Source organism: Drosophila nasuta, chromosome X (assembly GCF_023558535.2).
Source record: "Drosophila nasuta strain 15112-1781.00 chromosome X, ASM2355853v1, whole genome shotgun sequence".
Lineage (NCBI taxonomy): Eukaryota > Metazoa > Arthropoda > Insecta > Diptera > Drosophilidae > Drosophila > Drosophila nasuta.
Window position 1 is genome coordinate 7,225,487 of NC_083459.1, and position 15,404 is coordinate 7,240,890.

At 45.2% G+C, this 15,404-nt stretch overlaps 5 protein-coding genes across 5 annotated transcripts; 4 read left to right on the plus strand and 1 right to left on the minus strand.

Annotated features, from left to right (window-relative positions):
* The first annotated feature begins 185 nt into the window (after positions 1-185).
* On the plus strand, positions 186-4,519 carry LOC132795902 (structural maintenance of chromosomes protein 3). Its single transcript, XM_060806848.1, has 5 exons — positions 186-314; positions 375-489; positions 551-690; positions 758-3,877; positions 3,943-4,519. The coding sequence occupies exons 1-5, from the start codon at positions 300-302 to the stop codon at positions 4,153-4,155; spliced, it is 3,603 nt and encodes a 1,200-aa protein (XP_060662831.1). The 5' UTR covers positions 186-299; the 3' UTR covers positions 4,156-4,519.
* A 97-nt stretch (positions 4,520-4,616) lies between these two features.
* Positions 4,617-5,743, minus strand: LOC132795153 (uncharacterized). Its single transcript, XM_060805676.1, has one exon. It carries the CDS (start codon positions 5,542-5,544, stop codon positions 4,879-4,881), a length of 666 nt encoding a protein of 221 aa, XP_060661659.1. The 5' UTR covers positions 5,545-5,743; the 3' UTR covers positions 4,617-4,878.
* A 423-nt stretch (positions 5,744-6,166) lies between these two features.
* Positions 6,167-10,068, plus strand: LOC132795151 (germ cell nuclear acidic protein). Its single transcript, XM_060805674.1, has 5 exons — positions 6,167-7,945; positions 8,213-8,530; positions 8,593-9,244; positions 9,307-9,564; positions 9,633-10,068. The coding sequence occupies exons 1-5, from the start codon at positions 6,274-6,276 to the stop codon at positions 9,976-9,978; spliced, it is 3,246 nt and encodes a 1,081-aa protein (XP_060661657.1). The 5' UTR covers positions 6,167-6,273; the 3' UTR covers positions 9,979-10,068.
* Positions 10,069-10,525: 457 nt separating this feature from the next.
* LOC132795152 (coatomer subunit delta) lies at positions 10,526-13,254 on the plus strand. The gene is made up of 8 exons (XM_060805675.1): positions 10,526-10,619; positions 10,726-10,765; positions 10,868-11,091; positions 11,154-11,581; positions 11,652-11,846; positions 11,917-12,230; positions 12,312-12,423; positions 12,486-13,254. The coding sequence occupies exons 1-8, from the start codon at positions 10,617-10,619 to the stop codon at positions 12,778-12,780; spliced, it is 1,611 nt and encodes a 536-aa protein (XP_060661658.1). The 5' UTR covers positions 10,526-10,616; the 3' UTR covers positions 12,781-13,254.
* Positions 13,255-13,892: 638 nt separating this feature from the next.
* On the plus strand, positions 13,893-15,227 carry LOC132795493 (uncharacterized). The gene is made up of 4 exons (XM_060806233.1): positions 13,893-14,017; positions 14,088-14,149; positions 14,207-14,324; positions 14,385-15,227. Exons 1-4 carry the CDS (start codon positions 13,983-13,985, stop codon positions 14,467-14,469), a joined length of 300 nt encoding a protein of 99 aa, XP_060662216.1. The 5' UTR covers positions 13,893-13,982; the 3' UTR covers positions 14,470-15,227.
* The last annotated feature ends 177 nt before the right edge of the window (positions 15,228-15,404 follow it).

The window sequence follows — 15,404 nt, forward strand, 5'->3', positions numbered from 1 at the left end:
TTATTGTTTCAAAATGTAGAAAACAAACATTTCAGTTATTTGGTTGATATCTTTTTATTAATGGGTCAAACTGTTATACAAATGAAAAGTAAACGTTATCAAGAGTTGGCGCAATAAATGTTTAATACCCTGCTGTTAACGCAATTTGAGACACACGAAGTTGGCTGCGGAGACAAGCCAGTGTTAGTCAGAGTTGTTGCACACAAAACAAAACAATTGGTGGCAACCCAATTTGCTGGCGCAAATAAAAATATTGTGGCGTATCTGTTTATTTTTGTGTGTGTTTATGTTATAATAAAATGCACATTAAGCAGGTGAGTACATGTTGCTGCTAATGATAATCCCAGTTCGCGCTAAACAAAATCAATTTGCAGATTATTATACAAGGCTTTAAAAGTTACAAGGACCAGACGGTGGTGGAGCCATTCGATAAGCGTCACAACGTCGTCGTTGGACGCAATGGTTCAGGCAAAAGTAATTTCTTCTATGGTATGTACATTTGAATTGTTGTGCAGTTGTTGCAGTTCATTAATTGAATGTTCATGAACAGCTATACAATTTGTGCTAAGCGATGAGTTTACGCATCTGCGTCCAGAGCAGCGTCAAGCGCTGCTCCACGAGGGAACTGGAGCTCGCGTCATTTCGGCGTATGTTGAGATCATCTTTGACAATTCGGACAATCGTGTGCCAGTAAGTTTTATTCATTATTTCGTCATTTAGTTAAATTAATTTACCTTTGTCATTTTGCCGCGCTCAGATTGACAAGGAAGAGATTTACTTGCGACGCGTTATTGGCGCCAAAAAGGATCAGTATTTTCTAAACAAGAAGGTTGTGCCACGCAATGAGGTGGTCAATCTGCTTGAATCGGCCGGCTTTTCCAGCTCCAATCCCTACTACATTGTCAAGCAGGGCAAAATCAATCAAATGGCCACAGCAGCCGATTCATATCGCCTCAAATTGTTGCGCGAGGTCGCCGGAACGCGTGTCTATGATGAACGCAAAGAGGAATCGTTGAATTTGCTGCGCGAAACCGACGGAAAGCTGGAGAAGATCAGTGAGTATTTGAAAACAATCGAGGATCGACTGCAAACGCTCGAGGAGGAAAAGGAAGAGCTTAAGGAGTATCAAAAATGGGATAAAACACGACGTACCCTTGAATATATACGCTACGAGACGGAACTAAAGGATACGCGACGAGCACTCGAGGAGTTGCTGCTGCAACGCAAATCGTCGTCGGACAAGAAGAAGAACTACAACATTGAGATACAGAAAGCACAGGAGAAGATCAAGGAGGTGCAAAAGAACCTGAAAGAGGCCAAGAAAAAGGTGCAGAGCACCAAGGAGGAGCGCTCAGTGCTGATGACCGAACAGCAACAGTTGTTGCGCGAAAAGACCAAACTGGATTTAACCATTGTCGATCTGAACGATGAGGTGCAAGGCGACAACAAGTCCAAGGAACGCGCCGATCAGGAGCTCAAGAATCTCAAGGTGACAATTGCGGAGCGCGAAAACGAGCTGGACGATGTAAAGCCCAAATACGAGTCGATGAAGCGCAAGGAGGAGGATTGCTCACGTGAACTGCAGCTGAAGGAGCAGAAGCGCAAAGAGCTCTATGCAAAACAAGGACGCGGCTCGCAGTTCTCGTCACGCGAAGATCGCGACAAATGGATACACAATGAGCTGAAATCGATTAGCAAGCAGACAAAGGACAAGATCAATCACCATGCCAAACTCGTTGAGGATTTGAAGAAAGATGCCACAAGCGAAAAAGATTTGGGCACCAAAATCGAAGAGCATTCCTCCGAATTGGAACAGTTGCGTCTGCAAATCGATGAGCACAACAAAAAGTACTATGAGCTGAAGAAGACCAAGGATCAGCATCAATCCATGCGCAACGAATTGTGGCGCAAAGAGACACAAATGACACAGCAGCTGCAAACCCAAAAGGAGGAGCTCTCCCGGGCGGATCAAGCGTTGCGGAGCATGGCAGGCAAACCGATCTTAAACGGCTGCGATTCGGTGCGCAAAGTGCTCGATAGTTTTGTGGAACGTGGCGGTCAATCGGCGGCCATAGCGAGAGCGTATTATGGCCCGGTGATTGAGAACTTTAGCTGCGACAAAACCATCTACACAGCGGTCGAGGTGACGGCAGCGAATCGTCTATTCCATCACATTGTGGAGTCGGAGTATGAAGGCACACAAATTCTGAAGGAGATGAACAAACTGAAGCTGCCGGGTGAGGTGACATTCATGCCCCTGAATCGTCTGCAGGTGAAGATACACGATTATCCCGACGATCCCGATTCGATACCCATGATATCGAAGCTCAAGTACGACGAACAGCATGACAAGGCGTTGCGCTACATCTTTGGCAAGACGCTCATCTGTCGTAATCTCGAGCGTGCCACCGAGCTGGCCAAGAGCACTGGACTCGATTGTGTGACGCTGGAAGGCGATCAGGTGTCGTCGAAGGGTTCGCTCACCGGTGGCTACTTCAATACGTCTCGCTCGCGCCTGGAGATGCAAAAGAAACGCACCGAGTACACGCAGCAGATCAGTGAATTCGAGAAGAAACTGAGCAAACTGCGCAATGAGCTCAAATCCACCGAGAACAACATCAATTCCATTGTGTCGGAGATGCAAAAAACCGAAACGAAACAGGGCAAATCGAAAGATGTCTTTGAAAAGGTGCAGGGCGAAATACGTCTAATGAAGGAGGAGCTGGTGCGCATCGAAAAGTATCGGGCGCCCAAGGAGCGTTCTCTGGCCCAGTGCAAGGCATCGCTGGAGGCGATGACCAGCACCAAATCGAGCCTTGAAGCAGAGCTCAAGCAGGAGCTGATGTCAACGCTGTCGGTGCAGGATCAACGTGAAATCGATCAGCTCAACGATGATATACGACGGCTGAATCAGGAGAACAAGGAGGCGTTCACACAGCGCATGCAGCTGGAGGTGCGCAAGAATAAGCTGGACAATCTGCTGATTAACAATCTGTTTCGGCGACGCGACGAGCTCATTCAGGCACTGCAAGAGATTAGCGTAGAGGATCGCAAGCGTAAGCTCAACAATTGCAAAACCGAACTGGTGTCCACCGAGAAACGCATTAAGAAGGTGAATGCAGATCTCGAGGAGATTGAGAAGCGTGTCAACGAGGCGGTGCAGCTACAGAAGGAACTGCAAGCGGAGCTGGAGACTCATGTGCGCAAGGAGAAGGAGGCCGAGGAGAACATTAACAAGGACAGCAAACAGTTGGAGAAATGGACGACCAAAGAGAATATGCTCAATCAAAAGATCGACGAGTGCACCGAGAAGATTGCCAGCTTGGGTGCGTTGCCCCAGGTGGATGCCGCGTACAGTCGCATCTCGCTGAAGAACATCTTCAAGGAACTGGAGAAGGCTAATCAGCATCTGAAGAAGTACAATCATGTGAACAAAAAGGCGCTCGATCAATTCCTTAGCTTCTCCGAGCAAAAGGAGAAACTTTATCGTCGCAAAGAGGAGCTCGATATTGGCGATCAAAAGATCCATATGCTCATCCAATCTCTCGAAATGCAAAAGGTCGAAGCCATACAATTTACGTTCCGTCAGGTGGCGCAAAATTTTACGAAAGTCTTTAAGAAACTGGTGCCCCAAGGCGCAGGCTATTTGATACTTAAGACCAAGGATAACGAGGGCGAAGAAATGGAAAAGGAGGTGGCCAATTCAGATGCCTTCACGGGCATCGGTATACGCGTCTCATTCACGGGAGTCGATGCGGAGATGCGTGAAATGAATCAATTGTCGGGTGGCCAAAAATCACTGGTTGCCCTCGCCCTCATCTTCTCCATACAGAAATGCGATCCAGCGCCATTCTATTTGTTCGATGAAATCGATCAGGTAACGTAACACTTTTTCTAATCATTAGCGAATTTATTAACCAATTGTACTTTCTTCTGGGATAGGCGCTCGATGCGATGCATCGTAAGGCGGTGGCTGATATGATCCATGAGCTGAGCGACACAGCACAGTTTATTACGACCACATTCAGGCCAGAGCTGCTGGAGAATGCGCACAAATTTTATGGCGTGCGCTTTAGGAATAAGGTCAGCCACATTGATTGTGTGACCCGCGAGCAGGCCAAGGACTTTGTCGAGGACGACAACACACACGCCTAGATCGCACGCACACAGACATATACATACACACGCATATATATATATCTCCCTTGTGCTTGTCCTCTTCCTCGTCCTCCCTCACATTCAAGCATTTCTTAATGAATAGAAAATAATTGTTTATTTTACTTGTTTTTTTATTTTGCCTTTATTTTTCCTTAAACACAACACAAATGAACATTTATTTAATACAACAAGAAAAACAACAACAAATTAAACCCTTAATTAAGTCGATAAGTCCTGTATTGTAATTGTCCAGCTGCTGTTGCGAAGGCAGCTTCAATGTTTGTCTAATGTCAACGAAGCGAAGCCAAAGCGCAGCTGCTTCCAATGTACCATTCAATAAATGACACAGAGAAATCTAAAATACGCTTCGGATCTTCTGGCAGTTTGAACAGCTAAGGATTAATGCTGATTAAATTTGATAGAAAATATGAACCAAATGAAATTGAAACTCTTCGAATGTTGCATATAAAAACGTTCAATTTTATTGAGTAAAAAACATCGCGTGGGATTAACAAGTATATATTCGTAGTATATAATATAGAAAAGGGATCAACTCTTAATTAATGTCGTATATAGATATATAAATATGTCTCAGTGTTGCTTGTGCTAAATGCAGCATCAATCCATCATTCCATTCCATTCATCATTCAATCAACCATATTGTTTAACAATATATGTATGTGTATGTATGTTTTTGGTTCGTCCTCTTCATCATCCTAATCATCTTCCGGCCGTATTCTCCATCAACTCTTGACTGGCATTAATCGCAAAGATGAGGGAGAAACACATGCCCACGGTGTCCACCTCCAGGGTGCTAATGTTGAAACGCAATGTCAGCCGCCAGAGTACAAAGTGATTGAGCAGCACAAGAAGCGCCAGTCCCAATGACCACCAGTGCTCATCCAACACGGCAATGCGCCACAGACAATAGATGTTCCACAGCACGCAAACCGTGTGATTGAGGCGCAACAGTTTCCCCAGCAGCTGCCCCAATGACGACTTCTCGCTTAGACAACGCCGTATGCCGGAAAGCACCAATACGCCGCCGTACAGTGTGAGTACAATGTGACGCCACTTGGCGATGCCGGCAAAGAATTCCAATTCACCGCTGATACTCTGCATTTGGCCGATGATAAGAGTGATGAAAATGGCCGGTGAGTAGCGTAGGGATTGCTCGCAAATGCGTCGCTGCACCTGGCCGGGATTGGGATGCGTGTAGCGTAGAATGCAGAGCACGCTGTGCGCAAAAAACAAACCATAACCGGCGAGCGCATGCCGCTCAATGCTGTAGTGTTTGAGGGCCCATCCCGAGATCACGGCTAATATGAAGTTCAGCAGGCCCAGCGAAAGTTTCGAGGACACTGTGCCGGCGGCATTTGAAGCCATTAAGGTGGACAGGTGGTCGGTCGGTGGATCAAAACAAACCACTAAAGTTAAAATCTGCCTTTTGTTGTTCTTGTTTTTGTTGCTGTACTGTTATTGTTGGTGTTGTTATTATTATTCTGGCAAGCAGGGCTGCCACACACAACAATCGTGCGTTATCGATAACATGCGGAGTGTTGGACAACCAATTTTAAATTAAATGCCGTTGAGTGACATTTCAAGAATGCTATTTCGGAAATGAAAACATTTATAAGCGTAAATTATTTATTTTTAGTTTAATATTATTGTGTTCACCTTACTGTTTAAATTATACTTAATCTCTTAACTTAAAAACGTTGGATACATTTGCCATAGATTGTATTAATTGCAAAACAATATAATCATCAATACATCTAGGTGCATTTCATCAATAATTGAGTAATACAAAGATATTTTATTGAGTAATATAAAGATATATATAATACAAAATATATTATTGAAGAATTCAAAAATTGAGCCGCATAGCAAGCGTTCAGTTTACAAACGAAACGCGCCATAAATGTTATAGCAAGTTTGGAAAGTAGATTGCAGTATATTTTATTGCCATACCGCATCGGTCACACTTGCAGCGATCATTTATCGACGCCCGCCAGAGATTTGTATTTGGGTTTCGTTGTTTTTGTTGTGTCTGTGTAATGCATTTTGTTACTGCACTTTTAAACAGTTAATTCGAATGTGACGACAATAGACAAGATGGCGGACAAGAGCAACGCATTCAAACTGTTTCGAACTGTTGATCCGTCCACAGTGAATGTGCCGATAAAAGACAAATTTGCTAAACTGACGCTCTCCTCAAATAAGAAAAAACAATTGGCCAGTGAAAATATTGAAAAAACCAACGTAAGTCGCCAACTACTAGGTGAACTGAACGAACGAACACATGAGAATCCCTTGCTGCGCAGCGATTCCTCAGTATCCTCGAATAGCATGAAAATGGGAGTGGAGCAAAAGGAGCCCAAAACAGTACAGGACGAAAGCACACAACTTGATGTTTCCGATTATATGGAAGTGCTGCAGCTAAGTGGTGATGGTTGCACTCAGCGCTCCGAATACGTCGATGTGGAGCAACTCTCCACACAAGTCTCCAATTTAAGAGTACAGCCAAAAGAGGAAGTCTCCATTTGCATATCATCAACAACTGAGGAAGCAAATGACGAGGAAGATGATGACAACGAATCGTGTATTACGATATCAGATAGTGAAGCGGAGCAGGATAAGCAGGAAGAGAAGCAAAAGGAACAGGAGAAGCCCAGCATGGCCATCAGTGAGCAATCGGCTGCTGTTGCCGTGCCCGGCAACAAGCTTCAGCTGCTCGAGGCGTTTCTGCGTGACGTCTCCTTCGAGCGTCGCGAGATGGAGCGCCGTGGCATTGTGGACATGTCATCGGATCAGCTGCTGCACTCGCGCATTGCCAGCGCCGACACTGAATCCATGAGCCAGGACATTGACATCACACGTTTGTCCTCTTGCTCTCGCCCGTTGGACAGCAGCAGGCTGTTGGCGGACAACGAGACCGAGGTGAATACGGAGCTGAATGAGAGCAAACGCTTGGCGGACAATGAGACCGAGGTGAATACTGAGCTGAATGAGAGCAAACGCTTGGCGGACAATGAAACCGAAGCGAATACGGAGCTGAATGAGAGCAAACGCTTGGCGGACAATGAGACCGAAGCGAATACGGTGTGCTCCGAGGAGCAGCAGGAGTTGGAGGACCCGCAACCGAGCTGCCGGCGACTGGCGAACGATGAGACCGAGCAGCAGTCGGTGGCAGACGACACCATTCCCGAGACCAGTAGCGAGGCGGAGCAGTCGCCGGTGAGATCGCGAACAGCATCCGGAAGCAGCGTGGAGACTGCGAGGGAAACGGAGCGGGAGTTGGGTACGCCAGCAATACAAGTGAGCAGCATCAACATTTCTGCCAAGATCAACATTAAGATACACATACCCAACATGGAGTCGAGCAGCGCGGAATCGGAGTCGGAAGACGATGAGCAGCCGCCGGAACAGCCAGAGGAACAGGCGGAAGAAAATCAACAACAGCGACAGCAGAAAGATCGCTCTATTCTGCAGGCCGATGCCTCAGAGGATGAGCAATTCCTGACGAATGCCGAGGAACTGTTGAATCAACTCTATGGCAAATCCTGGCAAACTCCCGACGTCATACGCACCCTGAAACGCGCAAGTGGCAGTGGTGGCAAGACTGCAACGAGAGCGGCAGCGGCAACGAAAGCATCAACTGTAGATCGCACTCCGCTGACTGAGCTGCGTCGTCAGCCCAAATCCCGTCCAGCTGCGGCCACCACAGCCAAGAAACGTCAGCCAGCTGCCAAGTGCAATGAGAGCGCCTTGGGTGACTTTAGCATCTGTGAGTAGTCCAATAAGATGTGATATAAAAATGAATGAGATCAGCAGACATTTCAAATAAGAATCGATCATGTTACAAGAATTAACGAAGAGATACCAGGGATAATAGAAAATCTTTAGTACAGTTTGTTGCATAGGAGTATTTATAAATATGACATAGATCAAAGCGAATTTTATACTAAAATCTATAAGCTTTATCTATAATTATCTATTCTCAACACACAACTCTGTAAACTGCAGCTTACTAACTTGACTTCCAATCTTGCAGTTAAACGCGCTTTGCATAACAACCAATTGAATTCAACGCATTTGCCGGCGGCAACGGCTGCAGCGAAGAAGGTGGCGGGAGCGCGGAGCGCTCGAGTGGCCAATAAGCAGCAGGTGCGCACAAACCATGTGCACGAGGAGCGTTGGCGGGCGCTAGTGGACACGGACAGCGGTACCGATGCCAGCGATGACGAGGATGCGGATGCCACCGATTGCAGCGTGGGCAGCGGCGATAATGCTGGCCATATGACCTATTTGGATCTGACCAAAGCGGAGGTGCAGGTGGTCAGCAGTCCCGATGGCAGCAGCGGCGACAAGTGTATGCAAAAGAGAACAGAAAAAGATGCTTCTTGTTGTTAACTTTAATCTCTCACATTACAGCTCCCAAGTTTCCCAAGAAACTGGATGATATTCTGCGCACTTGTCGCGCCACCGTTAAGCCCAAAATGTGTGCGACGCCATCAGCGCCATCAACGCCATCAACGCCATTAAACGTGGACTTGCCACCAACGCGTCGTCAGCTATTTACGCCCAATTTTGGCTACGAGGATGAGAACGCGGCCAAGGCGATTGTGGAGCGTGCGCTTGACATGAACAATCTGGATGAGCTGGAGATTTTCTATCAGCCCGGCAGTACAGTGCACAAGCGTGTCCAGGAGGTGAAGCGCCAATTGGGCATTGCCGTCAAGTCACCCAATGCCAAACCGATCTTTAAACTGCCGACGACCACGACGCCACAAGTGACGCCCAGTCGAACGCCGTCTGCGCGAAAGCCAAAGCAAAAGCAAACACCTCAGGTGCGTGGCAGCGGCAAATGCAGCTTCATCAAGTCCCTGGAGAAGGATGTGAGTCGTGAGTACGCGGACAATGAGGCGTACTTCTATCGCGAGAACTTTAAGCGCAACAAGGAAGAACTGACGACGCGTCTCTATGACATGTTCAATGAGAAGGTGTTCAACAACAAGCTGCAGGTGCCCATCGTTTGGACAAAGATGCTGCGCAACACAGCGGGCAGATGCCGCAACAAGCGCAAGTAAGTTACATTTCAATTTCTTGTTAGAATACACCCATTACATTCCCTTCAATCCCTGATAGACTCAACGAACGCATGTGCGTACTGGAGCTGAGCGTTAAGGTGTTGACAAGTGCGGATCGCTTGCGCTGCACACTGATCCATGAGATGTGCCATGCAGCGACCTGGATCTTTAACAATGAGGGCGGACATGGACGCACCTGGAAGCAGTGGACATACCGCGCCATGGCTGCGTTTCCCGATCTGCCATCCATCAATGTGTGTCACGACTATGATATTGAATTCAAGTACACTTATCGATGCGAAGCCTGCGACGTGGGGTAAGTGCAATCCTTCTTTCCTGTGTGTGATTTATATTGATAAACCGTTCACTCTGTTTCATTGGCAGTTCCAAGGCTCATTCGCGGCATCGCAAGGTGGACAACATACGCTGTCGCCTATGCTCGGGCCCAATTCAATTGTTCATTAACAAGAAGGATAAGCAGGGCAATGTGCAAATGCAGCCGGTGCGCGAGGCGACGGGATTCGCCAAGTTCGTGAAGGAGCAGTTTAAAAAGCACAAGCGACCAGATCTCACAGCGGCCCAAGTGATGCGCATACTGAGCGTGGAGTATGCCAAGCAAAAGGAACAACACAACAAGTCCGCAACAGAAGCTGCGGGGGCAACAGATGACTTAATTGCCAATCAAGTGGAAACTTTAGCATTAGACGATGATGATGATGTCGAAAATTAAGTTCAAGACAAACTGACAAGTACAATCTATATGTATATTTTACATAGTATATAAGTTTTCGTTTTAATAGAATAAAATAAAGATGAAACAGTTTCCAAAACAACAAAATCACTCGCCTTTTTGATTGCGTCCGTTATCAGTTTGCGACAGTGTTGGGCAATTTATCGTTGGCCAAGCGATACGCGAAATGTTATCGATATTGCGCAAGAGAAACACTCGTGACGTCACGCTGGTAGTATGCGGTTGAAATCGTACCAATTGTTGAATTAAAACCATAAGCAAACATTTAACATAAAGCCTAGAGTAAAAATAAAAGTGAGCTCGGCAAAACAAATGTATTGCTAAGCGAATTGGATGCATTTCGCCGCACGGGCAAGGCGATCAATTGTGACGTCAGCGATAGATTTGTCGGCGAGCTGTCATCACTAGCGTGCACACACACGCACGCATTCGTAAACATTTAGTTGGGAGAACCGAACACGTCAGCTACGCGAATTCAAGTGACAGAAACACAAAAAAACAAAACAAATTGTGTTTAATACCAAAATCTGTTGGGTTATATTGCACTTTGCTGGCCATCTAAAGCGAAGCAATCAATTGGCTGTATCTCAACCAACAATTACAGCTGCTGCATTAAAATGGTAAGCAGGGCACACACACACAAATACGGACACACACACAAGTTGACGTCGGCGATTTTTTTTGCTAATCTGTAATATTAACGCTTTTATCGTTTACATTTCGCAGGTACTCGTTGCTGCGGCAGTCTGCACAAAAAATGGCAAAGGTAAGTTCAAAGTATTAACAAACATTTGCTTATTTATCAATAATTTCAACTATAACCTAAGACTACACACACGTACTCATATACGCACTCATACTATTGCAGTCATATTGTCACGTCAGTTCGTGGAGATGACAAAAGCTCGCATCGAGGGGCTGCTGGCAGCGTTCCCCAAGCTGATGACGGCGGGCAAGCAGCACACCTATGTGGAAACGGACTCGGTGCGCTATGTTTATCAGCCAATGGAGAAGCTCTATATGCTGCTCATCACCACAAAGGCCAGCAACATACTTGAGGATCTGGAGACGCTGCGCCTCTTCTCCAAAGTGGTAAGTGGTCTACATGCTTCTCTATTCCTTGATTACTCTTGACCCCACCCATTGCATTGTAGATACCCGAATACAGTCACTCGCTTGATGAAAAGGAGATTGTGGAGAATGCCTTCAATTTGATCTTTGCTTTCGATGAAATCGTTGCCTTGGGCTACAGGGAGAGCGTTAATCTGGCGCAGATCAAGACCTTCGTGGAGATGGACTCGCACGAAGAGAAGGTCTACCAAGCGGTGCGTCAAACTCAGGAGCGTGAGGCGCGTCAGAAGATGCGTGAGAAGGCCAAGGAGCTGCAACGCATACGCATGGAGTCCATTAAACGTGGTGGCCCATCCTCGGGTGGTTTGGGTGGACGCAGCGGTGGCTTCAGCTCCGACAGCTTCGGCAGCAGCGGTGTCAGCAGCGTCAGCAGTGGCGGCGGCGGCGGTGGCAATGTGGGTGCACCATCGATTGAAATGGACAACAAACCTCTGGCCAGCAAGACGGCACAGTGAGTAGACAACATATTCATTCCTTAATCATACCTTAACCTTATTAATTGCAATCGTTGCAATTCGCAGAAAGCCCGTGTCACGCAATGCTCTCAAGCTGGGCGGCAAGTCTAAGGATGTGGATAGCTTTGTGGATCAGTTGAAGAGCGAGGGCGAAAAGATTGCCAGTCTGGCACCAGCTGCTGCCGCTGGTGGTGCCGGAGCAGCGGCCAGTGCCAGTGCTGCCGCCAAGGCCAAAATCTCAGCGGATATTCATACCGAAAGGTAGGAACTGCAGCTCTTAGCTTATGTCCTTGGGCATTTTGAATTAATTGTGTATTTGTGTGTTGTGCAGCGTTCATCTCAAAATGGAGGATAAGCTGGTGGTGCGTCTGGGACGCGATGGTGGCGTTCAGCAATTCGAATTGACCGGTCTGCTAACGCTGCGCATTACGGACGAGAATTTGGGACGCATTAAGGTGAAACTGGCCAACAACGATACGCAGGGCATACAGATGCAGACGCATCCCAATGTCGACAAGGAGCTGTTCAAGACACGCGCTATGATTGGCCTCAAGAATCCGGCTAAACCTTTTCCGCTCAACACCGATGTGGGTGTGCTCAAGTGGCGTTTCATCACACAGGACGAATCGGCTATTCCACTGACCAGTAAGTGAAGCAGCTAAATTGCATTTGTCTATCCACAAACTCATTGCTTGCTTTCTCGCTCTATTCCATGCCACACATTAGTCAATTGCTGGCCATCGGATAATGGCGAAGGTGGCTGCGACGTTAACATTGAATACGAACTGGAGGCACAACATTTGGAGCTGCAGGACGTGGCCATTGTCATACCATTGCCGTGAGTAACTGATCCTTGCAACTCTTATCACTTATAGAAATTAATGTAATCTCAATTTGCAGGTTGAATGTGCAACCATCGGTGGCCGAATATGATGGCACCTACAACTATGATTCACGCAAGCATGTGCTGCAGTGGCACATTCCCGTCATCGATGCCGCCAACAAATCCGGCTCGATGGAATTCAGCTGCAGTGCCTCCATACCGGGTGATTTCTTCCCGCTGCAGGTGTCGTTCGTTTCCAAAACACCGTATGCGGCCATCAGTGCGCAGGATGTTGTCCAGGTGGATAATGATACGTCCGTCAAGTATTCAAGCGAAACGATTTTGTTTGTGGAGAAATATGAAATTGTTTAAGGTTCCCCCAAGCTCCCCCTCGCAAGCAAAGAAAGGAAAGCAAGAAATACTATACAATAACGGCAGTAGTAATATATACTTAGTATAACTTTATATATTTTTGAGCGGTTTTCTTCTTTTTTTTTCGTTTCGATCGCATTATGTACGACTATATATAAATGTTAAATCTAAAATATATACATATATAAATATTATACAACAAATACGCATCCATGCCGTGATGCACTTGTTGCAAGTTGCAAGCACGGCTGATCCGCAAGAAACAAGAATTCCAAATGTCGTGCTCCACAATCCATCATCATAGCGTCTAACACATCAAATACAAAATGCAACTACTATTTTGATTTGAAATAAACACACAATAATTCAGAATGAATGAAACAATGTTATTTATATTTGTTCATTGTAAAAGTGTAAATTTGTTTGTAAGTAAATGAAATTTGCCACATAATTAAGCGTATAATAAAATACAAGTGCAAGCCAGTCTCTTGTTTATAATTTAGAATTTTAAGGCATTCGTCTTTAATGCCAAGTCATCCTGACTGCGACGCCGATACGACAGGCAGAAAGCTGCAGCTTAGCCAGGAGAAATACCAGGCGAACATAAGTCAGTAGCAAGCAGAAATACAGAAAGTCACCTGCTTGCTAAGTGGCGCCATCTATCGTTGTTGTTGTTGGCCACTCGATTCCGCGACGAACAACAAAAAAGTTCAAAGCCAGCAGCTGAAATACCAGGCAAACATAAATCAGTAGCAAGCAGAACTACAGAAAGTCACTTGCCTGTTGAGTAGCGCCATCTATCGTTCGTTGGCAGTATGAGACAAAAAAGGCAATATTTTACAGTGGCGCCAATTTCAAAGTTGGGAAGCGTATCCAAGATGGGACAGTTTTTTGTACTTTTTAGAGTAATATAATATTATACTCTATTTTTATATTTAATGGAGTTTTCGCTTAAATTCGTATTACTATTTCGCACAACATCATTTTTAAAACGACGCGCCAATTTCAGATGTTTTGTAAATTCATTGTATTTGAAATGAAGTGTGGCCAGATTGGCATCATTGCAGCTTTTATGTTTTGGTATTGGATAGCGCGTTGAAATGTATTTTGCAGAAATGTTGCTTCTGGTCACACTGCGACACTGCTGATAAATAAAACAATATTCAATAATAAATGAGTTTATATTATTTAACTGCACAAAAATGGAGCAGCAACTGGAAAAAGTGTTGAACGAAATGTGAGTGTTGTGCGATAAGCAGATTGTCTTACTACAACCCGCTCTCTTTTTGTCTCTCCATCTTTTGCAGTGTCACACAACAGGATACTGTGGGTGCATTGCTAGCAAATCGACAGGGGCTTTGTCTGGGCGGTGAGTAAGCCTCGATAAATAAGTAAATGGTGTTTTATTGCTGTAATATACCCGTAGCCAAGGGCAACATTAATCCCAATGTTTCGGGCATCGGCATGGCCATCTCGGAGCAGGTAGCGAAGCTGGAGCCTAACAGCAGTGTGCCGGCGACCATTTGCCTTTACAGTGGCTCCAAGTAAGTGTGACACACTAAGTCAAAGGCGCAAATCTCTGATGTTCCACACTCCTTTCGCAGGCGCTGTGTTATACAAAAGGATGGCGAGATAACAGGCATCATTTATAAGCAGGCCACAACAGGGTCGACTGCGGCCAGCAATTAGCAGCTGCATTTGCCACCAAACACACTCATCAACACAACAATCTTCCAACAACACCAATAACAACAATACTACTACTACTACTACTATTAGTAAAGAAGAGCAACCAAAGCAAATGTTTAATCATTGCAATCATTGCAATTCTCTGATTAAGCTGCAATTCTGCTTTATTTCACTAGAAATGCCAATAGTCTATTTGCTTTTTGTTTTTTAATTTTTGCTTTTTAACTTGATATTTACTACATAGCATGTACAACAGATCTATTGTTCATACCATTGTACATATGCAAGCTTAATTCATGTATATAGTATACATTTTGTACGATTAAGCCTACAAGTGATCAAAAAACTTATATAATGCATACACTTTAAGCTGTTCCGAATTCCAATTTCGATATGTTTTCTATTCACTTTTTTTCTTTCTGCTACATTACAAGTATTCGAAATATGATCATAAAGAAACTATTCTATTATTATTATGGATTTTCTTTTGTTTTACATGAATTTTGTATACCCGGTAGAAATGTATAAAACTGGATCTCAAAAGATTGTAATGTTGACGTTCAATAATGTTAAAAATTATTCAAGAAATATTTCGAAACTATATGTACCGGGTATTTAACAGTCACGCCTAGTGCACTGTAGATTTCTTCTCATTATTATTATTTTATTTTGTTCACTTTTTCCAATGTGCCGAATTCGGAAATGGCCCCAAAAAAGAAAGAAAGAAAAATATAATGTAATAGTCGAAAAATGCTGAATTTACAATGTGTTTTGTGTTAATTGTGCCTGACATTGAACTTTTTGGATCAACATGTAAGTGTAATGTTTATAATGTGCGAACATTCAGTTATCCATGATGGGGGACACGTCATCGCACAAGGTCGCACTTTGTCCAGGGTGTGACGCGGGGCGAGGAGCGAGCCGCGGAGCGGGTT

Coding starts and splice junctions, on each gene's coding strand:
- LOC132795493 (XM_060806233.1), top strand. CDS start 13,983: ATGGAGCAGCAACTGGAAAAAGTGTTGAACGAAAT. Junction 14,018..14,087: donor GAAAAAGTGTTGAACGAAAT/GTGAGTGTTGTG, acceptor CATCTTTTGCAG/TGTCACACAACAGGATACTG. Junction 14,325..14,384: donor TGCCTTTACAGTGGCTCCAA/GTAAGTGTGACA, acceptor CTCCTTTCGCAG/GCGCTGTGTTATACAAAAGG.
- LOC132795902 (XM_060806848.1), top strand. Junction 490..550: donor CAAAAGTAATTTCTTCTATG/GTATGTACATTT, acceptor GTTCATGAACAG/CTATACAATTTGTGCTAAGC. Junction 3,878..3,942: donor TGTTCGATGAAATCGATCAG/GTAACGTAACAC, acceptor CTTCTGGGATAG/GCGCTCGATGCGATGCATCG.
- LOC132795151 (XM_060805674.1), top strand. CDS start 6,274: ATGGCGGACAAGAGCAACGCATTCAAACTGTTTCGAACTGTTGATCCG. Junction 7,946..8,212: donor CTTGGGTGACTTTAGCATCT/GTGAGTAGTCCA, acceptor CCAATCTTGCAG/TTAAACGCGCTTTGCATAAC. Junction 9,245..9,306: donor AGATGCCGCAACAAGCGCAA/GTAAGTTACATT, acceptor AATCCCTGATAG/ACTCAACGAACGCATGTGCG.
- LOC132795153 (XM_060805676.1), bottom strand. CDS start 5,544: ATGGCTTCAAATGCCGCCGGCACAGTGTCCTCGAAACTTTCGCTGGGC.
- LOC132795152 (XM_060805675.1), top strand. Junction 12,231..12,311: donor ATCGGCTATTCCACTGACCA/GTAAGTGAAGCA, acceptor GCCACACATTAG/TCAATTGCTGGCCATCGGAT. Junction 12,424..12,485: donor GCCATTGTCATACCATTGCC/GTGAGTAACTGA, acceptor CTCAATTTGCAG/GTTGAATGTGCAACCATCGG.